Raw genomic sequence first — 25,176 nt, forward strand, 5'->3', positions numbered from 1 at the left:
GACATTTCTACAGAACATAAATATTCAGTCCTGCAGATGCTATGGACACTGGATCTGTTTTGATCCGCTGCACCTATTAGATGGGAATTTGTTGACAAGACATTAGGCAAGCCTAAAAAAACACATGCAGTCGACAGTGCAGAGATGGAAATTTCCAACACCACAAAAAGGCACCCAATCTACTGTATCACGCCACTCATTCGCCCAAAGCCACGCCCATCGAAACAAACCCTCGCTGGCGGAGCTTCTGAATGGCTGGGAGGAAGGTGTGTCATCGGGTGTGACGCAGGTTGCCAGCTCTATGAATAGAAAAACGTGGTTCACGCCGCACTGAGCGGATGTATAACTATATCAAACAATTGGATGCTGGATGATTGTTAGATTTTGGGGGGCGGTCTTGAGATTTCACCCAAGGCGTGTAGTTTGAGCTTCACCTTCAGCTATCCACGAACTCATGAATACGAATTAAGTGGAAGACTTAAAGAAAAACGTCGCGGCAGTCCTTTGAGATTCAACAGCCAGTCCTGAGCCAGAAGAGTCAAAAGCCACATCGGGCGACGGACTATTCGTTTGAGGCAACCTTTCCCTGCGTTTTTGAATTTTATTTCGTACTCTTGTGTCAGCATGGCCTTGAGAGGACCACTATCTAGATTATTGAGATTCACGTTGAGTTCCTGCAAACAGAACCGATCTCATTCTGTTGCCATTTTGGGAGCTCCGTTTTCCAAAGGACAGGTAAGAAATATAGATTTATTTAATCAAAACTCGCATAAACTCACCGATGTATAACATACTGATATGACTGTATTTGTACGATTTACACTCAGAAAAGGAGAGGGGTAGAGCATGGACCCAAGGCTATCCGGGATGCGGGTCTGGTGGAGAGACTTTCAAATCTAGGTAAGTACATCATTAGTATTATCTACGTATGTATCTCTCTATCTAGATATATAGAGGTAGATTATTTTATACATTTTTAAGACTCAAAAGACTCTTAAACATGTTCTTAACAAAATAATTATATAAAGTTGCACGATGATTGAGCGAGGTTGTCATTTTGATAATCAAATAATTTTGTAAAGAAGGTAAATATTTAATTATAGCTGAGCGTGACAATTTTGGGGTGAACTGTGTCTTTAAATAAACTGATGGCGGGCTCACCGCTGAGAATCAGAAAGATCATGTGTAGCTGTTGCATCACCCAGCGATCTGAATGTGTGACTGAATTTTCTTTGACCCTTTACAGTCTGCTTTATGTAGCAATAATAGTTTTGCTGTAGTATTTTATGACTAGAATGTTTTAAGTGAAAGGGTTTTCGGTCAGTGAAGAAGTCTTGGATGTTGTCTGGCCGCAGTGAGAGAGAAAGGGAGGGATAGATTTACAGTATGTGTGTGTGTCCCTGCAGTTCCTCAACACATGCAGAGATGATATGAGACGACCTGCTGCAGCACACAACAATAGGGTATTATCATTCACAATAGACTTTAGTAGGGATGGCACAGTAGGGAACTTGCATGTGATTTAGCAAACGCATCTATTCACGGCAACGTTTAATTCAGGAACGGTTTGACGTTACATTCGTACAAAATGCGTCTTTGCATTCCCTCGCGCTGATTTCCATTGTTGTTGTTTTTCTCAGGTAAAAACGCGGCTTTCAACTTTTAAATAACGTGTCTCTGGAAGAAGTTTTTCGTCATTTCCCTGTCCTGCGTCTGTGAATGACCCTTAACAAAAGCCATGTGTCACAGAAGCAATGAAAATTGAAACAAAAAAGTTCTAGAACTTCCCAGAAAGAGCAAGCGCAGAGACGTAGGCGGATTAGAAAGGGGGTCATACATGTAATGGCCTTATTACCGATTGTGCTATTAGGGTTTTAGTGAGGATAAGGTTTCAGATGAGCTAGGCTGCAGACACATGTGGGGAAAAAAAAGATGTGCACCTGAATGCAGTTTTTAGGCGGAGCGTGATACACGCAGATGTTATTTTGTAACAAAACTTAACCTGATGAGTTCATGGGATTTCTGTCGTGGATTAACCACTGCCAGTAAATGTGAAAGCAGTTCCCGCCAGGACTGTAACAAAAGCTCCGGGACGGAGAACAGTAGTGGTTTCCATAATTAATTATTCCTTATGATCTAAATAAACAATGAATGTGTCATGCATTATTTAAAGAATGAGGTGGAAAGGAAAAACTTACACTGACAGTACTTACGTCAGCAATACCAGTGAAATTACACGATTTTTGACACATTTTCGACAAAGCAAAAACTAATGCTATAAGCACTTAAGAGCAGTTAAAAATACAAGAAACAACACAAAACAGTGGTTCATTTTTTCAGCTCTAAACGTTCGTGCATTGACCGTCATTCCTGTGAAGATTTTATTTTATTTTTTTCAAAAAATGACACTAGTTTTCCCTGAAGAATAATAATATTATTATTTAAATAACTTACCGTGTTTACATTGATACACGACAAAGACGAGCATTTTCACTGAATTTTGCCAGCCACTACTGCAGAGAGAGTGATATAGTTACATCTTCTTAATTTTAGTATCGACTTGCTACCAGAATATTACTTTTGACATGCGTAACGGCTTACTGCTGTCACTGATAATAATAAAAATAATAACAATAACATTAAAGAAGGCGTAATTAGTCTTTAACGTCAAATGCTTGAGTCATGACATTCCAGAGTTACTTGTCAGAATGTGCAAGTCACCTCTTCAGTCTCGCCTACAGTCAGCTGTTCATCACAAACATCGTGCAGAGCCGCTTTACGTAACTCCATGTTCTCCATGTAATGCGATAGTTCCTGCTATTTTAAGCCTGAGACTTTTTCCATCGGCCGTTATCAACAAATGACTTATGACACCGCTTCGAAGACCCCGCTTGACCTTAGCTGTGGAGGATTTTCCCTTATTATCGCTGAAAATGGGGCTCTGTTGTATACGTTATATTTTTTGTCTCAGCTCTTTTACAGACTTATTTCTCTTAGACATTTTGTTGGGATTTTTTGTGTAATTATTATTTAATATCTTTAACTTTAACTAAAACATAGGCTATTCTTACAGACTGAAACAAAGGATAAAGTGCTCAGAGTTGCTGTAGATAACAAAAAAAAAAAACAGCGAGCAATAACAAAAACACGGAGCTGGAGACGGGCTGATTGAAAATGCAAATTAATTCTCTGCCAGCAGGAGGCGCTTTTGGCGCGGCAGAAACAAGGGTTTTTATTAGATAAAATGAAAATTCTATTAAACTTTTCTTGAAGACAGTCCTTCCCTTCAAAGATACATTCATATAAAACACCCATGGTGTTTTGTTTTTGAAACGTGCATTGCTTTTGTTTATTCAACAAAGTCAAACTGTCAAAGCCTTTTGGACAATCTATTAGAGGCGGTCAGACCGCCACAAATAAAGCAATTTATGGGAAACACTGGTAATATGTATTGAAATATCGGAAATGTTTAAAATCATATCACCATATTTAATTGTTGTCCAGCCTTAACTTTTAACATAAAAATATTTGTGGTAGAGCCTAATGATATAATGATGATTTGTTGCATCATTTTAACTTAACATGCGCATGGTATTACGTGTTTGGAGTTGTGAAAATAACCATAGCACCATATATGGCGAGCATTCTTGACTAAACTATATCAGAGCTTACCTTACCCAATGCAACAAATATAGTCTCACTCTCTTCACCAACTGTTGGTTGTAAATGTCTTGCATATGGCAAAGTGTTACATTAAAGACACAAAAGAGAGCTGTAATTTAATATGCTCACTCTCAAAATCCCCAAATTTGGTCACCAAGAACTGCAAATGAACCTGAAGTCTTCAAATGCAGTGAAGTCAATACAGATTTAACCCTTACCTCTGTCTTAGCTTATAACGACCATCCCTCATGCTACAATCATGGCCAACTCCTTAATTCCCTCATAGTTTGCTTGTTTTCAGATCTAGTATTTTTAATATACTTATTTTAACTTTTAACTGGGCCACAGTGTTCACCTCTATTCCTGTTAAGAAGCCACATGATGGTATGCAAGTCCATCACTGGTCATTTAAAATCTGATGATGAGTAATTCAACACTGTCACGAAGTCACTTCGGCTGGTCTGGTTCTGTCATCCTGGGCCCCATCAGCTGTTTAGACCTTCATCAGTGTGCACCTATGGCAGTTTCTACCTACATTTCTGTATGACACTACATGGCTTGGTGAGATTCATGCTGGAATTGAGTGACAGAACTGTGACCAATAAATCAAAGAGGCTTAGAAAGAAGCATGTGCTTGGTCAGAGTTGGCTAAAAACGACGTTTATTGTAATGGTCATGTTAAGAAACCTTGACATGCCATTAGTTCATTTATATGTCCTGTCTTTTTGTAGACTACGCTGTGCATGATTTTGGAGACCTGACCTTCAAGCATCTGGAAAAAGATGAGCACTTCATGCACGTGCCGTTCCCACGCACAGTTGGACGTGCCAACCAGCTGCTGTCGGGAGCTGTGAGTGGTGCGGTGGGGGCGGGACACACCTGCATCATGTTGGGGGGAGACCATAGGTACACAATTTTTTTTAATCTACAGTGTTTGCTTTTTTATGTCAAATCTTGGGCTAAAAATACAAACTTTTATCTACAAAGCCTTTTATCTTGATATATAGTTATAAGTGTTTATCATAGAAAATGTCAGTGTTAATAATTAGCTACTTATTCCACTAGTCTTTCCATTTATGTCTTTTTGGCACAAGCACAAATTAATGTCGTGGCGCTCTGGCTAAACTGAGATCAGTTTTATCACCTCGTTTCCAAAAGGTCAAGGTTTGTCTTTTAGACTCAAGAAGCTGTTTGTATTTCCAGTTAGCGTAATCCAAAATTTTCTAATCAAAACTGGTTTGACAAATTAAAAAAATTCAGTGTAGTCTCAGACTGTGTTGAATTTGTTCAGTTAAAGGCCAAAATCATCAAACATGAACAATTGTTATACTTTCACCCCTGCAGCTTAGCGATTGGTTCAGTGGAAGGTCACGCTCAGCAGTGCCCTGACCTGTGTCTGATTTGGGTGGACGCTCACGCAGATGTCAACACTCCTCTGACTTCACCTTCTGGAAACCTCCACGGCCAGTCTGTAGCATTCTTACTTAAGGACCTGCAGAACAAGGTGATTAGCATTCATGCACAAAATTACATCAGCATCAAAGAAATGTTGATATGTATTCAGTGACATGGCTTTAATTCCTTTATCTCAAAGGGGGTAACACTTCTACATGACTTTTCTGCTTACGAATAATTTGTCTCCAGAAAACTCTAAGATTTGTTCTATAGAACATCTAAAGCTATTATCTTCTGCTTTCTTACCTGCAGATGCCAGAAGTTCCTGGATTTTCCTGGATGAAGCCTTTCCTCTCTGCTAGAGATCTGGTCTACATTGGCCTCAGAGATGTGGATCCAGGCGAGCAGTAAGCACCCTATGTTCTGTCATCCAGGTTTTGTCACCTGTTACCTGTTCTCTAAAGCTTATGCTACTAAATCACCTATTGTTGCCATCCATAGGCTATTAATATAACTTACATTACCTGTAAACGCCAACAGGGCACAAAATAAAATTTTTCTGATGAAGCCAACATGAGGCTAAATCAGACACAATTCAGTGTTGAATCCACTATAATACATACAGTGTGTGTGTGTGTACTGCATATATACAGTGAAAGAAAAAACAGCATCACTACTTTTATTTTACTTTACTAATTTGATTTTATTGCGCTCTCTCTCAGTATAATCCTGAAGACCCTGGGAATCCAATATTTCTCCATGCGGGATATTGACAGAATGGGCATTCAGAGGGTAATGGAGGTCACTTTGGATCACCTCTTGGCAAGGTATATTGATAATGTGAAGAATTAGTAGTGGTGCTTTTGTAAACAACCAGCAACAAATTGCATGTTGCTGCTTATTCTCCATGTAGTCCTTCTGTGTACTGTTGAACTTTGTAAATGGGGGCAGAGTAGTTTTCTGGAGGAATACATGCTCACAAGCAGCCTTATTTAACCTGACTTGCATGTTTAATTTGTCTACATTACATCACAATCAAACAACCTATATAATTTGTCACTGTTATTTGTTTTTATATCAGGAAACGAAGACCGATCCATCTGAGCTTTGACATTGATGCATTTGACCCGTCCCTGGCTCCTGCCACTGGAACTCCCGTTAATGGAGGACTGACCTATAGAGAAGGCATCTATGTAACAGAGGAGATCCATAACACAGGTACAGATCTACCGTTCACATAACTGATGTCTTTGAAATCAAATAAATCCAAAAACTTTGACGCTAATATTTTTTATTTTGGACTACACAGGTTTACTCTCTGTGATGGATGTGGTTGAAGTGAACCCCACACTAGGTGCGACACCTGAGGCTCTGGAGGCCACAACTAGCCTAGCCGTTGATGTCATCGCATCTGCTCTCGGTCAGACACGTGAAGGAGCACACATCGCCTTCCCGAAGATTCCAGAACCAAAAGAGGACACCGAACTGCGACTTTAGAGCACCAGATATTCATAGAGGACTTTGAAAAACCAACCACTTTGCATTCCAAAGTCTAAAAGAACGACACTGAAGGGTTTGCAGAGACTGAGCACAAGACTAAAGATTTAATTTGAATGTTACTGTAGTCTTGGTAAAAAAAAAATTGTCACCTCACTGGTGAAGTGCTACTATAAACACATGAATGAGATTCATTTTTATTATACCTACCACTAATTTTGCTTTGGCTTAAAAAGGTCTGAAATTTGGATTCTCTATGTTTGAGGACTCTTCTAGCAGAAAAATAAATATCTGTCAGCTGTCATGGGATTAGTGGGTAACCCTGATCATGCTCTGGTACTCGCTGCAGAAAAAGTGATCTAAAAACAAATGTGCAAATTTTTGCAGGCTGAGGTGACTCTTTACCGTGGCGGACTGATTGATTTTTCTTTCATTTGAAATATGTTTGCACTTTTGGACCAGAACAGGTTTTTATTGTATTTCCACGTTTGTTTTTGTTTGTTTGTTTCTTGTATAGTAGGAATGATTTTAATGTCTAATTTAATCCTCCAGTTTTGGTTTGGTTGAAACTGGGTGATCTTTTTTTAACTAGCGCATTTGAAGTAAGTTATTTCAGTTATTTTCATATCTATTTAAATAAACCTTTGAAAAATCATGTATGAATGCATTTTATACACCCTTTCAGATCTGAACTCACATCCAGTACAAGTATCTTCTTAGGGAAAGTTTGATTTGTTGCATTTCCGTTTCAGTAAAAATGTTTTGTTGCAATAAACTAATGTACTGGAGACAGACTGTGTCTTTGATTGGTTAGTTTGAAATACCTAGGGCCAGTTGTTTAAAAAGCTTAATTTGGATAATAATGATCTGGATTTGGTAATCCCATGTTTTGCTATCACAATAATCCAGATACACACTTTTTAGATTAGAAAATCTGGATTACTAGTGCTCTACAGAGCATCTAAAAGGACACAATGATTGAAAAAAATATTAGATGGGAAAAAAAATGTCAAAGCAACTACATTCTCTCCAAAAATGTTGCATTGGATTCACAACAATTACTATAATTACTATAAATTAATTACAATTACAATTACTATAAAACAATTACTATAATAATAGTAGAATAACTACTTTTGTCTGGTTTATCTCTGATAGTGCCAATGTAGTTTACAAATAGTGATTATTATTTTTTAAAAAAAAAAAAACATTTTAAATGTAATATATTTGATATTGACAGCTCCTTGAGTATTATGTTATGGCTCCATTTTTTTTACACCTGAAATGCTTGAGAGGTAGCCTAATGTTTACCTGTCACACACACACAGACACACACATAATAAGTATATATATATATATATATATATATATATATATATATATATATATATATATATATATATATATCTATATATCCCACAAGAGAAAGAATAAAAAGTTAAAAAAAAATGACCCCATTCAAATGTTTACATATGCATGATTCTTAATACTGTGTTACCTGGATGATCCACAACATCTTTTTACATTTAAACTGCCAAATTTTCTCAAAAAAAACCCTTCAGTCCCCAACAGTTAAACTGACCACTCATCTCCAAAAAAATCCTTCATCTCCCATGAATTCCAAGTTTTTTCCACCATCTTTTGTGTATTTGAACCCTTTCCAACAATGACTGTATAATTTCGAGATCCATCTTTTCACACTGAGGACAACTGAGAGACATATGCAACTATTACAAATGGTTCAAATGGTCAATAATGCTCCAGAAGCAAACATCTTCTGCAGCTTCTGAAGGGCAGTACTAAATGAAAAAATTATATTTAGGCAAAATAAGAAAAATGAAAGAAAAATTGCTTCCTAGGCACCACAGCAAAAATGGCTGCCCACTGCTCCGGGTGTGTTCACATTGTGTTTGTTCACTTCTGGGGTGTTAAATGCAGAGCACAAATTCCGAGTATGGGACACCATACTTGGCTACACGTCACATCACTTTGTATGATCCCAATTATTTTGGTAAAATAATTAACATTTTGCAGATACTGCAAAGTGTATGTAAACTTTTGACCACAACTCTCTCTCTCTCTCTCTCTATATATATAGGTATCTCAATCTTACTCAAACGTTTTGAACAATATAAACTGATGATTTGATCCATACAAACTGATGATTTGAAAACCAAGATGGGATTTTGTGATCTAATAGGATTTCAGAATCCTTTTCTTTTGAACATCCCAGTTTTAATGTATGATCCAATCTGACATCTGAAATCCGATCAGATTACAGAACTACTGGCCCCCGATGACCTGTTGGTCATACGCCTTTCATAAGACAAGATATACAGACAGGCAGGGGTGTCCCTAGGGATTCTGGGCCCCTTGTACAGGTCATTGCTTCAGTCCTTGGTTCGTGGCCCCCCATTGCCCTACCCCTATAACTATGTCTCACCATTAATTCCTGCAGACAGGTTTAAGGAACCATGATAAAATCTACAGTTAAGAATGACCAGTTATGTTTGGTTATTTTTCGGTGGATGCTGAAAAATGTCAAATATTAAAACAGCAATCCATATCTGGCCAGTTTGATCAGCAGTAAATTAGTAGGCTAAGCAATCATACATAAATGTTTAATAAAAAAAATTTACATTAAAATACACAACGTAGTCTTACTGAGAAGAAATACAGACATTATAACCCTTCTCTGAACTTTGCAATTTTTTTCATGTTTAATTAATCAATTAATTTTGTTATTTTATAACATAAGCATAAAGATTAGGGATTAATCTTAATTTAATACTTCATTGGAAGATTATTCAGACAACATGGAATCTTAGATTTAGACACACCTAGATTTACTAATTTGATTAGTAAACTAATGTTTTTTTTTTACTATTACTAAAGTTTAATTGTTCAAATCATTCACCCTAAGTATTAGTAACAGTGATGTTTAGTAATAAACTAATAAATAACTAAATAAATAAAGTCAACAGCCGACTCACCTGCTACGCCCCACTTATAATCCCATCATGACATTGTAACATCAGCATATGACTACAGAATGTGATGGGGATTATAAACAATGCATAGCAGGTGAATGACCTGCTAACACCTCAAATCAATCACAAACACATGACTGCGTATGACTGGTCTCCACTGATACTTCTGCTGTTTTGGCTTAACATGATTAGAAATACCATCAGTCAGCTGGTAAAAAGTCAGTATGTCAAGGTGACCTGATGGCCCTGGACGCTGGTATTCCCACCCTAGCAGGTGTTCGTCATGTTTACAGTAATGTCTACCCCCATATCTGACAGGCTAAACACACCCCTTTCTCTGCCAACCAGGGCTTATGAAGCAAGTGACGTGCATGTTTATAGCGGTCATTCTCTTGGCCTGGAGTACACTCAGCTCTGTTTTGACTGATTGGAGGAAAAGCTAATGGCAAACACACCCATTTTCTAGAACGAAACCCAAGAGCTGTTACCTTTAATGCCACATTAACACTCGTCTCAAAATAGTATAATACACAATGTAATTCTGTCATTTCGTTAAAAGTTCATTATTAGTTAAAGGGACAGTTTACACAGAAAAAAAAAACTGTCATCATTTATTCACCCTTACGTCATTCCAAACCTGTGAGAAAAGAAGAATTTTTGTCCTAACAATGAAAGTCAGTTGGCACCAGTGTTGTTTTGGACCCCGATGACTTTCACTTTATAAGCAATGAAAGGTTTCTATTTAAAAGGATAGTTGTTCAAGTTTTCACAAACATCAATTAATAGCGATCCATGACTTTAAAATGATTGATGTGTGTAAAAGACAGGTTGGATATATATTATTTGTCACTCCTTTCACTGGATCCTTCTGTTTACACTGTCCATCCATACATCCACTAGATATGGCAATGTGTTCAAGACAGCTAAGGAGGGAGTAACACTGTCACGCCATCTCTGTACAGGTCCTGATCCTCCAGCAGTTTCACCATCTTCTTTTCACCCTGAGAGCAGTACTTACGCTAATACAGTTTAGTGCTTAAAATAACTGCCCATACATGTCCATGTGACACACACAGTCACTAAAGCATCCAGCACATTGTCATCGGGCCAGACACCCGTGAACATCAGAAAAAGGAAGAGGGAAAGGTGAAGTCTTATACAGTCTTGTGTGTCTCATTGCCTACTTGCGGAAGAACTTCAAGTAGACCACCCCTGCCAAGATGACCAGCTCCATGATGATAATGACTGACAGTAGCAGTTTGTTCGTTATCACTCTGTAATGACAGGAAAGGAAGAGATTTGACTCAGTATATTCTCAGAAGGAGATTTGGAAATAATTCTAGTGATGTCAAATGTTTCATAAGAGTGTATGTCTCACCGTCTGGACATTGCACGTAGGATTTTCCTGCTGCGGCTCAGGTTCTCACCAGTGTGAACCAACTGATGATGGAGTAAGAGAAAGGAAATAGGGGCGTAAGAGTGGAGAAAGAGGAGAAGTAAATTCACTGTAGACATTTCGCTTGTGCAGTTTATTATCTGCTTGTTCAACAACAATAACAATGGACGATGGTCTAGATATCTCTCTCTTACTCTGTCTCTGGTGCGGTCCAGTTGGTCTCTCTGTTCTCCAAGCTCCTCGATGATGTCTGTGCCAATCTGGTCTGTCTCCACTGCAATCCGTTGACTGCGCTCAATACTCTTTGACGCATTATTTAGAGACTCTGTCCCCTGGATAAGCAAAGCACGCTGAGACTGCAGATGAGTCTTCAAAAACAAACAACAATTCAGGAATTAGTAATGGCTTAATTAAGACCTGTAGCATACTCCGTTATAATTCCAGTGTAAACCGTATTCACTCATAATAACTGACATGAAATACAGACATTACTGCAACAGAGCACAACTTTTCGTTTTCTGTTCATTGAATAGAAAGTGACATTCGTAACAATCATTTACGAATTTACAAACAAACAGTTAAAAAAATGTAGTCAGCAGGCAAGAGATTGAACATATGTTTTGAAGCGTTGGCATTTATCATGGAAAGAACCAGAGCTGCACTACCGGGAACATCTTATCTTTTCCAGCTCGAGAAAATACATAGTATACACAAGCCATTGAGAAATACCCGGAGGTTTGGCAGACTTTCATAGAAATAAGATGTTCTATTTAGCTAATAATGAAGAGAAGGCTAGTACATCTAACTGACTGAGAAAAAAAAGTCAAAACTTTGGGAATTCAAAAAATTGCAGTAGTAGGGCAGACATCAACATTGACTTTAACTATTTTGGACACAGTCTTAAAATAGTTATTCCAATAGTTTTGAAGCAGTGGAAGTGAACATTTTAAGATAGACCTACCATAAAACAGTATATTGATAAATTACAGTTGATTAAATAGTATAATTGTACATGTGGCCATGTGTCTGTATGTCTATATTTTTTTTTTTTGCATAATCTATCTATTTACAAATATGTGTATATACATACAGATATAGATAGAGATAACTGTAGATAGATACACTGATATATAGACATTTGAAATTATAATATACTGTGTAATTAAATATTATATTGAATATTATATAATAGTTATATAATGTATCCTTGTTCTTGGTTCATTTACTTCATTCACAATGCATCATGGGGTGAGTCTTTGTATTTTTGTTTGATTTTCAAATACTTCTTTTGGCTTGGACTCCCAATTATGTAATGGTGTCATTTATCTCAGTGTTGACTAGTGTGATTCAAAACTTGTCTTGTCTAGAATGTCTAACTGAAGAAAGAAAGAATGGGAAATATATGTATCGAAACTGAAGACAGATGAAAAAGTGTACAGTAACTGTACTGTAACTAGTGCTCTTTTGACTCTCACTGAATCAAACAAGTGCTCAAAAAAAATGCATAAATAAATCCGTCATAAATCTGTAAAGTCAATTTAAAATTGAGCATTATTTTCAGAACATTCTGATGACCTTCACTTCCTCCGTTTTAAAGAGTTTAGAAACAGGACTCTTGGGACATAAAGCATAACCTTGCTCAAGGCAATGCAATAAAGAAACATTGTTCCATTGCAGTGCAACAGGCATCTTTGTTTGTAGAGTGATGTTTTGTGTGTTCAAGACAAACAAGGTGGATCTGTTTTAGATCCGAAGTAACCAGTTTTATTATTTAGAATTACATAATGATGCCAACTTTGGATCAATATACAAATATTATCCTTATATTGTAATATTATCCATATATTGTAATCATTACAAGCATAAGTTGTAATTGTTGACATACGTTTGTTGTGCTTACTTAATACATGAAACAGTATGTATTGTGAAAATCACTATACAAACAAATTTAAATTTAAGTAAAGAAAAAATAGATTGACAATTAATTTGAATGCATATTTAAGACCCACGTCATTTAAACAATCAAAAATGCAAAAATCTAGCTACCAAGAAGAATGAGAACCATATTGTGTTAAAGAACACACTGAACACTATGTCTGATAACAGTTTACAAGCCCCTCAAGGTATGGCATTCTGTTATTAAACAGAACTTGGCTTGTTATTAACACATTCAGGGGAGAAGCAGCCAGATTCACTCACAACATAACCGCATTACCTGTAACATGAGGTGAGCAGGCTGTGATTTACTGTGAATCACATAACTTGTGGAATGTAAGCAACTTTGTGTGTCATTAAACACAACAAAGGTGTGTCATTAAAACTCGCAGGGTAGACAGAGATCTAAAGAGGTCAACACATCGACATACATTTGTGGTGGTGCAAGGAGGGGATGGTTTTGTAGCCAGTTCTAGCTGGATGAGAACTAGACACAACTGGAAAGATGTAGAAATTTTCTAGAAATCATTATTGTGCAATTGAGCAAGTCGTGTGTAACCAAGGAAGAGTAAATTTAGCTTGAAATCAAAACAACAGCCGTTCTTAAGTACAAAGCAGAATGTTTTCTGTGTAAATCCAAATCAAAGATAGTGAAAATTGTAGCATGAGTTCATCATTATCTAAATGTGTTCCCTGCTGTCTTTAAAGGGTCAGTACAACTGAAACAGAAAACTGTGTCATCATTTACTTCCTAAATATATGACCTTCTTCCACCATGAAACCTTTTGTGTCAGACAGAAAACAAAGCCATCACCTTCTAACGCTAACCTTTTCAAATGCACCCAAGTGTGTGTAATTCATGACAGAATTTTCTTTATTATGTGAGCTGCTCCTTTTAGGCCCCATTTACACAAGTGCATTTTCATTTTAAAACGTATAACTTTTTCTACGGTTCCGCGTATCGTTTACACTACTCCGGCGTATTCGACCCTTTAAAACGGAGACTTTTGAAAACGCTGCAGACCCCGTTTTAGTTTGAAAACTCCAGGTTTGCATTTCAGTGTAAACGGACCAAAACGGAGGCTTTTGAAAATGAGGGAGTGGCTGCCCACATTCGCTCTGCATATCCTTGACGACCGTGTAAACAATAACATCATGTGCATTGTTTTACCCATAGATGTATAGGTAGATTCCCCATTTGATTGCTCCAAGCACGTAGACACGTCCGCGATCTAAATAATAGGGAATCTACCTATTTATATCTATGCCTGTACCTGCATGAATGGTCACGTGACGTGTTTTAGGTTGTGTAGTGTAAACGGAGATCGTTTCGGAAACGCCAGTGTAGACGAGGATCGTTTTCATTCTAAAACGCAGTTTTAAAACAAAAACACACTAGTGTAAACGGGGCCTTAGTGAAGGACTGGTAAAACTCTACTCACACTCTGGTCATTCTGAGCAGCATAAATCCCTTGTCTGCCGTCTCCAGTGTGACTAGGAAACCCTGGTGTTGCTGAGAGGCGTATCTCTCTCTGTAGTTTGGCCAGATCTCGCCTGTACAGTCGAATCTTTGTTGACATGGGGGTTCGAAAGGATGATGGAGCACCAAACAGCTCCTGTTCCATGCCCTGAAGCTGGGAGAGACATCGCACATTCATTGAAAAAATTAGGATGTCAGTTGGTTCTTATGTTACTGTGTATTTACATACACTATCGTTCAGAAGTCTGAGGTCTGTACGTTTTTTTAAGTCTCTTATGTTCACCAATTCAGCATTTATTTGTATAAAAATAAAAAAATTATAACAAATTAAAATCACTGTTTTCTATTTTCATATATATCAAAACTGTTACTTATTCCTTTGATAACAAAGCTATATTTTCAGCATCATTACTCCAGTCTTCAGTGTCACATGATCCTTCAGAAATCACTCTAATAAACATTTCTTATAAAAATAAAATCTGTAATAAAAAAATCAATGTTGAAAATATTTGTACTGCTTAATATTTTTGTTGAAACAATGGTAATTTTTTTTCAGGATTCTCTGAAGAACAGTGAGTTCAACAGCATTTTTCAGTTTTTTTATCAAAGCATAATTTCTGAATAAAAACATTACATTCCTAAAAAAAAAAAAAAAGACCCCAGAACAGTATAGTTCATGTAGTTAAATAATGATACAGATGAGCTAATATACTTTGTTTTTGTTTTGTATAGTTACATCTACTGTACTTACATTTTACATTTAGATACAATAATAACAGCAGTAAAACTCTACACCAGTAACTTGTCTACACACAATCTGTCACTGTTTGTCTGAAGCACTACTGCCACCTGGTGTCTAAACTGATCCAAACACAAATACTTTGAATGCAAACCCCATAAAATGCCATGAGATTTAATGTACCAGTCTCCAAAACTTTCACCATCTCTTCTCCTCTCTGGTTGAATGAGCTGCCAGCCTACATCCGATCTGCTGAGAACATCACAATTTTGTTTCCTCATCTAGATTTCTAATAAACTTGCCATGGTATACTGGAAAACGGTTGGTTTTGGGATAAATTGCTTGTTATGTTTCCCCATTTGAATGTCGCATTAAATAAATTCGTCTGCAAATGTAATGCAAATGTCATCAAGGATCTAACTATTTAAAAAAAAAAAATGTTTTTTATACAACAGTACTCTGTCAATGCCAAATATTTAAATATCAGAATATCATGAAACTTTCCCATCATTAACTATTGCATAAAGCTAACGACAGCATATATAGTTGTGCACATAAGTTTCCATACCCCATGAAGAATATGCAAAATGTTTTAACAAATTAAGAGGGATCATGTAAATTGCATGTTATTTTTTATTTAGTACTGTCTTGAATAAGCTATTTCACATAACGTATATTTACATATACTCCACAAAACAAACTGAATTTGTAAAAATTACCCCGTTCAAAAGTTTAGATACCCTTAAATCTTAATACTTAATACTGTGTGTCATTTCCTGGATGATCCATGACTGTTTTTATGTTTTGTGATAGTTGTTCGTGAGTCCTTTGTTTGTTCTGAACAGTTAAACTGCCCGCTGTTCTTCTGAAAAATCCTCCAGCTCCTGCACATTCTTTGGTTTTCCAGCATCTTCTGCATATCTGAACCTTTTCCAACCGTGACTATGATTTTGAGATCCATCTTTTCAAACTGAGGATAATTGAGGGACTCATACATTACAATTACAAAAGGTCAAAACATTTACTGATACTCAAGAAGGCAACACAATACATTAAGAGCTGGGGAGTGTAAACTTTTTGAATTAGATGATCAGGGTAAATTTTCCTTATTTTGTCTTCTGGGAAACTTGTCCAGTATGTATTCATGTAGCTAAAATATCTTTCATCAAAATAAGAAAAATGTACACCTCATTATCCTGTTCAAGTTTACACCCCCGGCTCTTAAAGGGTCATGAAACCCCCTGTTTCAGCACTGGTTAGTTCCCACCACAGTTTTAAAAAATGCTTAAAAAAAAAAAAAAAAAAAAGTGGGCGTGGTGCGCAGCGGAGTGGAGGAGAGGGAAGAGGGGAGACAGACAACTCACACTGCTTCGCGTTCAGACATTTTCATTTCACTCCAATTGAGTTAAAAACACAAATAAATGCACAGCCAATTGCACTCTGCATCAAAAACATATATATGAACGTGCCGTTGCACCTCTGAGAACATTTAAGGCTTATTCTGTGGCGTTTATATAAGCCTTTTGACGGGTTGTGTCACAGAGCTGTAAAAACAGTTATGCTCACCAAGTGAATGAACCGCGTTTGTGCCGAACTCTTATTACAAAGCAAGAACAAACGATCCATGAACGTTTCTCTCAGTTAATGTTCACTCTGAAAAAATCTCAGACACCTCTGCTAAAATCTCAGAAAAAGTAGCCTGGGGTTTCATGACCCTTTAAAGGGGTCATATGATGCTGCTAAAAAAAACATTATTTTGTGTATTTGGTGTAATGAAATGTGTTTATGTGGTTTAAGGTTCAAAAAACACATTATTTTCCACATACTGTACATTATTGTTTCTCCTCTATGCCCCGCCTTTCTGAAATGCGTCGATTTTTACAAAGCGCATTGGTCTGAAAAGTGAGCTGTGCTCTGATTGGCCAGCTATTCAGTGCGTTGTGATTGGCCGAATACCTCAAGAGTGTGACAGAAATGTTACACTCCTTAACATATTGTGATGCCGTGTCCCGGTGTTCTAACAAATAATGCTACCTATCAGATTATGCTACCAACACTGTATTTATCCTACTGTAAGTGTAGGTTTAGGGTTGGGGTAGGTCAGCGGTTCTCAATTCCAGTCCTCACGCCCCGCCCCTGCTCTGCACATTTTGTATGTTTCTTTATGGCTTCAGACGTTTGTTCTATTCGAACGCAAATGCCCTGAAAAGTGGACATCACAGGCTATTCCACCATGATTCCAGTTCGAAGCGAACGTATATGTTCCATTCAAAGTGCGCTGAAGTGTGTGAGACGTGAATTTAAATTGTATTTATTTACAGAGATATATGATGTCACACTTGTCCATGTGAGAAGACGTTGCGCAGCGCAAATCCGTGAATGAATCTATCAAAGTGAAGTAAACTTCAACAGATATCCCTGCTCAGGGAGTAGGGAGCAATGAACACTGTGTAGGGACCATGTCAGTGGGAACACAGTTCATGCACGGAGCTCCCTTCTAGCGAGCTGATTATCTGAATCAGGTGTGGTAACAGAGAGACATGAAAAATATGCAGAGCTGAGAGAGCGAGGACTGGAATTAATAACCGCTGGGGTAGGTGTACATGTTAATAAAGGATTTTGATTCTGAATTATGCTACCATCTGTGTTAATGGGAGGTAGCAAAATCTGACAGGGTAGCACAAATTGTCAGAACACCGGCGCAATGAGACAAAACCAATAAAAAAAACAATAACAAACGAGGCATTTGCTGCATCCAGTGGGGAAATAATTATGGTTTATAATGACTTACTGTCTTTTTATGCGTTGCATCATGCCGCGTAAACATAAAACCATGTCTACATTTGTGATCAGAGAAATGACAAACAACAAGCGCTACTCTCTACACTGCTCAAAACTTGTGTTTGAATCATCAGTGGCAAATCCTTTAAATTTGAAAACGTACTTACAGACTGTGAGTCAGAACAGCCGGCACTCTCCCAGGATCAGGAAACAGTCCTCTATAAAATGCGCTGCACACATCTGAATATTTGGGTTAAACTGTTCTGGAACAGTGTTTTAAATAGAACTTAACCACTGATTTCTAGTTGTGTCCTCTTTTGGAAGGCTAAACAAAGTATTTTTGCTTTCGCAAGGAAACACACAGCCTCTTCACAACATGGCGGCGGCGGTGATAGCAACAATAAAGTTACACCTTCTTTCTTTGCGTGAACATTTGGGCGACGTTATGCAAATCTTCCCACATCGTGACGTAGACATGTGGGGGTGTGTTTAAATGAGCCGTTATAGGAGGGCGTGGACGAGTCTTAACTTTTATAAAGAATATCTCTTTGGGCTTGAGACTTTACTCTTTGCAACTTTAGGGATCTTATCTATTCACAAACAGCTTGTAACACTCCAAAGAGAAAGGAAAACTTGATCGCATCATTTGACCCCTTTAATGGACTGTGTTTCCTTCTTGAGCATCAGTAAATGTTTTCACCTTTTGTAATTGTTATGTACAAAACAAGGGACTCATGAACAAGAACAAATATCACAAAACATAAAGACAGTCATGGATCATCCAGGAAATGACACACAATATTAAGATTTAAGGGTATGTAAACTTTTGAATGGGGTCATTTTTATATATTCAGTTATTATGTTGTCTTGTGGAGTATATATAAACATCTGTTATGTGAAATAGCTTATTCAAGACAGTGCTACATAAAAAAAATAATGTGCAATTTATATAAACTGCACTGTCAAATAGCAATTCCTAATCAGTTATTTATATAACATTTCAGAAGATTAGAAATTACTATAGAAATGTACATAATAATCATAATTTTAAGATTGTGCCCAAACTTTCAACTAGTAGTGTCAATCCAGACCAACAACTAACTTACTACTTCTTCAGCCTCCGAAACACGCTCATCAAAGTCTCTGACAATCCTCTTCCTTTCCTCTGGAAAAAAAATAAAAATAAATAAATAATAAAATCGCATTATTGTGTTAATATTTACAAACCAATATATTACACTAATACCATAATAACACAATGCAGTTTACACTGAAATAACTAATATTGGTTCATAATGTTGAATCTGTAGCCTTTTAAGACATAATAATATTAATACTACTAATAATAATAGTTTTGTGTGAAACAAATTTAAGCAAAACCGTGTTACTGTCCTACACTCCTCTATACACACCAGTGTGTGCACTCTGTCTGATACTCGGCGAACAATATAAAAAGCTGAAACGCCAAATCCTGCTGTCATGATTGTGTTATAGATATGAAGAGTTTATTCACCTCCCTGACACCTCTGTGCGCGTTCAGGCATTGACTTGACTTCGTCATACAGAGATCTATACATCTCATCCAGCTTTTCAAACTCCTCAGAAGACATAGTGGAGCGATAGTATCGAAGACTAAGACAAAGAAACGCTGCTTTTTTAAAATTAATGACACGGTAATAAAATAAAAAGAATTTAGCGTTTGTTGTTGTCTGTAAATAGTGAGAATAATCAGCTTTCCAAGCAATAACAAGATCCTCGGGACAGCAGCTGGTGCTTCCTTGTCGGGCCTCGTGACTATAGGTGGTTTTGTTTTTGCCTGAAAACAAAAAGGGGGAGAAAGACCCAAGACATTCATTTAAAAATCCAAACACCTACAACGCAGTTATATAATAACAGTTTTGTGTATTATTTATACTTTAAGATGTCTCATATTGCGAAATTTAAACAAACGTGTGCGACAGTTCAACAGGGCAAACATACGGACAGCTTGCGTCATAAATGCATTGTGGGATCTGTAGTTTACATTTTTCCAGTAGCCCCAAATAAACTGGTTTCGGAAATATGATTGGCCAATCTAAACGTCAGCTGAATGACAGAGGGAAAAAGCATTCATATATTAGTAATTAACTTGAATAATCGACTTTTTTATATAAGATTATACAATGGCTTTACCCAAATATTAAATAAATAAATAATAGATATTCATATTCGTTTTTACGATTTTATTTTCGAGAATCTGTATTTTTTTCGCACACACACAAATAAAAAAAATAAATAATAAATATTACAAAAATAAGTGCTAGTAAACGCAAATAAAATAATAATTTAAAAATAAAATCAATGTTCAACAAGAATGACATCCATGTAAAAGGACATCCATATTAGATTGTTGGTGAGACCATAGAAACTACAATCCCATCATTCCCTGGGATCACAGCTGTAGATGTTTGAGTGGGAGGCTGAACACATTCACACAGACTGAGACAGACAGCAGGAGAGAAGCAGGCAGTTTCAGGATGCATATGATCGTGGTTATCACGGCTGGTTTAGGGGTGGTCGCGCTGATTTTAAGGTTGTTTTCTACTCAGATCAGGTAAGCAATTCTAGCGTTTTTGTAGAGAAAGATTTGAAAATGCTATTCGGTCTTATTCATTTAGAAAAGACTGCATGCATACATGCATGAATAAATGCATACATTCAGTCGCTTTATAAAAACAAGAGCATGTTGTGCAGAAGGGATGAAAACATGATGTGAGAGACTAAGACATAAATCCCAGTCTATGGATTTAAAGAAAGCATTGCAGCCACTGAAGCGTACAGCTCAGTCAGTGCAGGATGAATCGCTTTGAAATCCGGTTAAATAGTCACAACTATTAATCGAACCTAACAAGACCTTTAAATAACAGATAACACGATTTTATTTATCGGGTGTAAAATGCGCACGCCACTTTGGTGATGAAAGGTTGTCCCGTGGTGGACCCGCCTCCACTTGACAGGATCTGCTCTAGAAACCGACCAATAGAATGCCAGTCTGGGCGGAGTCGCCCCGCCCCTCCGCGTTACCGCGCTTCGTTGATTGGAGAAAGTTTTCTGCGTGGGATGGATCCCTAGACAGCTAAAAGTGTTGGCTGAAGTCTTCATATAATCATTGTTTTAGGACTGCCTGTTCTGGGAAAAAAATTCTGATTAAAATTACAAAAATAAAACTAATTAACTACAAAAATAAAAAAAATAAAAAAATTCTATGATTATACTAAGATTATAACTATTTTATATATATATATATATATATATATATATATATATATATATATATATATATACAAACACACACACACACACACACACAGTTCTCAAATATACAGAAAGAGAGAGAACTGAGAACATGGAATGACAGAACAGATTTCTGTTCTACACTGTTGCTCTGGACAACAGTGCTTGCTCATTCAGAAATTTTAACCCTGAATGCATGGACTGACCAATCAGAGAGTCATGATTTTTTTTTTTATTATTATTATTTCCCTGTTTTCAAGTATTCTGCGATTCTCTTTGTATTATATTTCAATGTTTGTGTAGAAAGTATGCAGCAGGAGGAGTGTGTCGATCCACAGCACGGTTAGATGGAAAAGTTGTCTTGATCACTGGAGCAAACTCAGGAATCGGGAAGGAAACAGCTTTGGATTTGGCCTTTCGAGGTCTGTCTGACTCTTTAATGCCTTCATTATATACCTTATATTCTTTAGAAATGCCAAATGAAATAATTTTGACCATTTTAAATTCCTCCATTTTAATAATTCCGTTTAAATGAACAGTAACACTTCAGTCCTGTTCGTTGACAGGTGCACGTGTGATTCTGGCTTGTCGTGATGTGGAGAAGGGCGAAGAGGCGGCCACAGAGATCCGTACACGAGTAGGTGGAGCTAAAGTGGAGGTGAGGGAACTGGACCTGGCCGACACCTGCTCCATCCGAGCCTTCGCTCAGAGATTCCTGCGAGGTATTGCCTTATGATATCCCATGCAATGCAACAACCAAGACCCAAAAGCCCCAGATATCTGAGTTTTCACTTAATGATTTTTGTTTCTTCATTCAGAGGTTGATCACCTGCACATACTCATCAATAATGCCGGTATCATGATGTGTCCTTATATGAAGACGGCCGATGGCTTTGAGATGCATATTGGGGTCAATCATCTTGGTGAGTGCGAATAATACTTGTATTTATATCAGTACTTGGAACCTGGAATTTTTCACGATCAGGTACTGCTTTTCTTTCTGTCAAAAACAAAAAAGCACAGGCAGGACACATTATAGTAATATATGTCAGTTAATTGGCACATTTTATGCATTGTATTACAAAAAAAAAAAACAGGAGCTATCAGGAGATATGATAAAAACAAAGTTTACATGTCTTTTGCACATTATCTTTTTACTCATGTCTTCACTTAAAATGTTATGCAGTGTTGTTACTGTTAAATCTAAAACGTTTGTGAGACAAAATAGTTTTTGCTGATTGAAATAAAGATTAAAGTTAGATTACACTTGAGCACACTTGGAGATTGCGGACATTTTATGCATGCTTTTATTAAATTATTAGGAGTAATAATTAAAAGTTTCCAGTGATGTTCATTAAAACGATTAAAAATTTAAATCTTTTCGTTATTTGAAATAAAGCTGAAATAAAAAATATTAAATTAAAAACTTGACTTGGCAACTAACTGAAATAAAATAAGTTTAAGATTAATTAATGAAAAGCGGAAATAAAAATAAAGCTTATTAGAAGTATTTTTTTAATATTAAAACAGAAAATGTAAAAATAAAGTTTAATTCAAAATATGAATAAATACTAAATTAGTGTATAAATATACTATGTTTGAAATCTCACTTCTGCACCTTTTTTGAGTCAGGCCACTTCCTGCTCACATACCTCCTCATTGGTCTGCTGAAGCGTAGCGCTCCATCACGGATCGTGGTTGTTTCTTCCCTGGCACATAATTTCGGCTGGATTAGATTCCACGACCTGCACAGTCAGGGCAGCTACCACAGCGGCCTTGCCTACTGCCAGAGCAAGTTGGCTAACGTGCTTTTCACACGCGAGTTAGCACGCAGGCTTCACGGTGAGTACAGCTGTACATAAAACAAGAATCTAAAAAGAATATTGGAATCCCGCCTTACAGATGATGACTTGTACTTCATCAGGGTCAAATGTGACGGTGAACTCTGTGCACCCGGGGACGGTGAGGTCAGAGCTGTTGCGTCATTCTACTGTGATGTCGCTGCTGTTTGCCTTCTTCTCCGTGTTCCTGAAGACCCCAAAGGAAGGAGCTCAGACATCTGCCTACTGCGCCGTCACTGAGGAGCTCCAGTCAGTCTCAGGCAAACATTTCAGGTAATGTACAGCACACTTTAAAAAGGGATACAGTTTCAGTAGAAGTTCTAAAATTAAAGTTACTGACAATAAAAACTGAATACTGTGAATGAAACAAAAACACTAAAAGTATTATTGAAGGTATAGTTTACCCAAAAATAAAAATTCTGTCATCATTTACTCATCATCATTTTACCCTCATGTCATTTCAAACTTGTATGACTTTCTTTCTTTGTAATGCAACAGAAGATACTGTGAAGAATTTTCGTAACCAAACAGCTTTGGTTACCAGTGAAATTTATTATCTGGACAAAATAAAAAAACACTGAGGCTACGTTTACACTAGTGCATTTTCGTTTTAAAAAAGCATAACTTTTACTATGCCTGTCGTTTACACTACTCTGGCGTTTACAAACCTCGAAAACAAAGACTTTCGAAAACACTGCAGACCCTGTTTTAGTTTGAAATCTCTGGGGTTGCGTTTCAGTGTAAATAGACCAAAATGGAGACTTTTGAAAACGATGGCAAGGCTGCCCACATTCGCTTTGCGTATCCTTGACAACCGTGTAAACAATAAAGGGGGAAGTCGTGGCCTAATGGTTGGAGAGTTTGACTCCTAACCCTAAGGTTGTGGGTTCGAGTCTCGGGCCGGCAAAACCACGACTGAGGTGCCCTTGAGCAAGGCAACGAACCCCCAACTGCTCCCCGGGCGCCGCAGCATAAATGGCTGCCCACTGCTCCGGGTGTGTGTTCACGGTGTGTGTGTGTGTGTGTGTGTGTGTGTGTGTCTGTTTGTTCACTGCTGTGTGTGTGCACTTTGGATGGGTTAAATGCAGAGCGCAAATTCTGAGTATGGGTCACCATACTTGGCTGTATGTCACGTCACATTTTCACTTTCATAACATTGTGCTCATTAATGTATCTGCATGAATGGTCATGTGACATGCGTTATTCGGTTGTGTAGTGTAGACAAGGATCGTTATCATTTAAAAAACAAAAACGCACATGTGTAAACAGGGCCTGAGACATCTCTCAAAATATCTTCTTTTGTGTTGTACAGATTGAGATAATTAAGAGAGAGTTTTCATTTTTGAGTGAATACATTCACTATATTCCAAGTCTTTTGAAATCATATAATAACTTTGTATGTTAAAACCGACAAAAATTGTTTAATAAAAATATTGTCCTTTTCTGTAGCTCTTAAATCATATTTTCTTAGGTATTGGCATATTATTAAACCTCTCTTTCTCTCTGTCTCTCCCACACAGTGATTGTGCCCCTGCTTTTGTGGCCCCTCAGGGACGAAATGAGGAGACGGCACGGAAACTGTGGGATGTAAGCTGTGAATTATTAGGCATTGAGTGGGACTGAAACATTCATTTGACCCGTTTTATTTCTCTTCTGTTTTTTCCCCATTTCATTTTCAGAGATCTGACTTATCTTACTTGATTTTAAGACACTTTCCCAAATCTTTGCTTTCAGTAGCACAGCCCACCTTGTTCTCTGCTAATTTTTATGCTATCACGAGCAAGCATGTTTCTTTTGCTCTAGAACAAATCTGTGAAGCATTTTAAATTCACAGTTTTGCACTGTTTTATTCTGTTTGTATTTGAAATGCTGCTTTAACTCCCATCTCAGTATTGTCACATGAAGCTGCATATTGAAGTCTTTTATACAGATGTGCTTTTATCTACTGTGGTACATTCATGAATAAATGAATATTTAAATATATACAGTAAAAACAAAAAAAGTATAATTTTTGTATTTTCATTTCTTTATTTGCTAAAATATACAAATACAAAAGGATATGTTGCAAATAATATTAACAGATAACTGATAGATCAGCAGGTTCATTATTAAAACAATGATTAAAAAAAAATTTACTTAAACTAAAAAAAGAGGTATTCATTGTTAGACCGAAGTCAGTATGTTTT

At 37.1% G+C, this 25,176-nt stretch overlaps 3 protein-coding genes across 3 annotated transcripts; 2 read left to right on the forward strand and 1 right to left on the reverse strand.

Moving 5' to 3' along the window:
- The first annotated feature begins 315 nt into the window (after positions 1 to 315).
- LOC122147264 (arginase, non-hepatic 1-like) lies at positions 316 to 7,349 on the forward strand. Its single transcript, XM_042769193.1, has 8 exons — positions 316 to 735; positions 828 to 900; positions 4,395 to 4,569; positions 5,008 to 5,167; positions 5,371 to 5,465; positions 5,781 to 5,885; positions 6,140 to 6,276; positions 6,368 to 7,349. The coding sequence occupies exons 1-8, from the start codon at positions 625 to 627 to the stop codon at positions 6,553 to 6,555; spliced, it is 1,044 nt and encodes a 347-aa protein (XP_042625127.1). The 5' UTR covers positions 316 to 624; the 3' UTR covers positions 6,556 to 7,349.
- Positions 7,350 to 10,329: 2,980 nt separating this feature from the next.
- On the reverse strand, positions 10,330 to 19,693 carry LOC109100622 (vesicle transport through interaction with t-SNAREs homolog 1B-like). The gene is made up of 6 exons (XM_042769195.1): positions 19,390 to 19,693; positions 18,983 to 19,041; positions 14,319 to 14,510; positions 11,136 to 11,309; positions 10,924 to 10,985; positions 10,330 to 10,819 (listed from the first exon to the last, which is right to left on the reverse strand). Exons 1-6 carry the CDS (start codon positions 19,484 to 19,486, stop codon positions 10,726 to 10,728), a joined length of 678 nt encoding a protein of 225 aa, XP_042625129.1. The 5' UTR covers positions 19,487 to 19,693; the 3' UTR covers positions 10,330 to 10,725.
- Positions 19,694 to 20,295: 602 nt separating this feature from the next.
- On the forward strand, positions 20,296 to 24,995 carry LOC122147265 (retinol dehydrogenase 11-like). The gene is made up of 7 exons (XM_042769194.1): positions 20,296 to 20,469; positions 21,453 to 21,571; positions 21,716 to 21,871; positions 21,968 to 22,072; positions 22,782 to 22,991; positions 23,074 to 23,263; positions 24,511 to 24,995. Exons 1-7 carry the CDS (start codon positions 20,393 to 20,395, stop codon positions 24,611 to 24,613), a joined length of 960 nt encoding a protein of 319 aa, XP_042625128.1. The 5' UTR covers positions 20,296 to 20,392; the 3' UTR covers positions 24,614 to 24,995.
- Positions 24,996 to 25,176: the final 181 nt, after the last annotated feature.

Source organism: Cyprinus carpio, chromosome A13, assembly GCF_018340385.1.
Source record: "Cyprinus carpio isolate SPL01 chromosome A13, ASM1834038v1, whole genome shotgun sequence".
Classification (NCBI taxonomy): domain Eukaryota; kingdom Metazoa; phylum Chordata; class Actinopteri; order Cypriniformes; family Cyprinidae; genus Cyprinus; species Cyprinus carpio.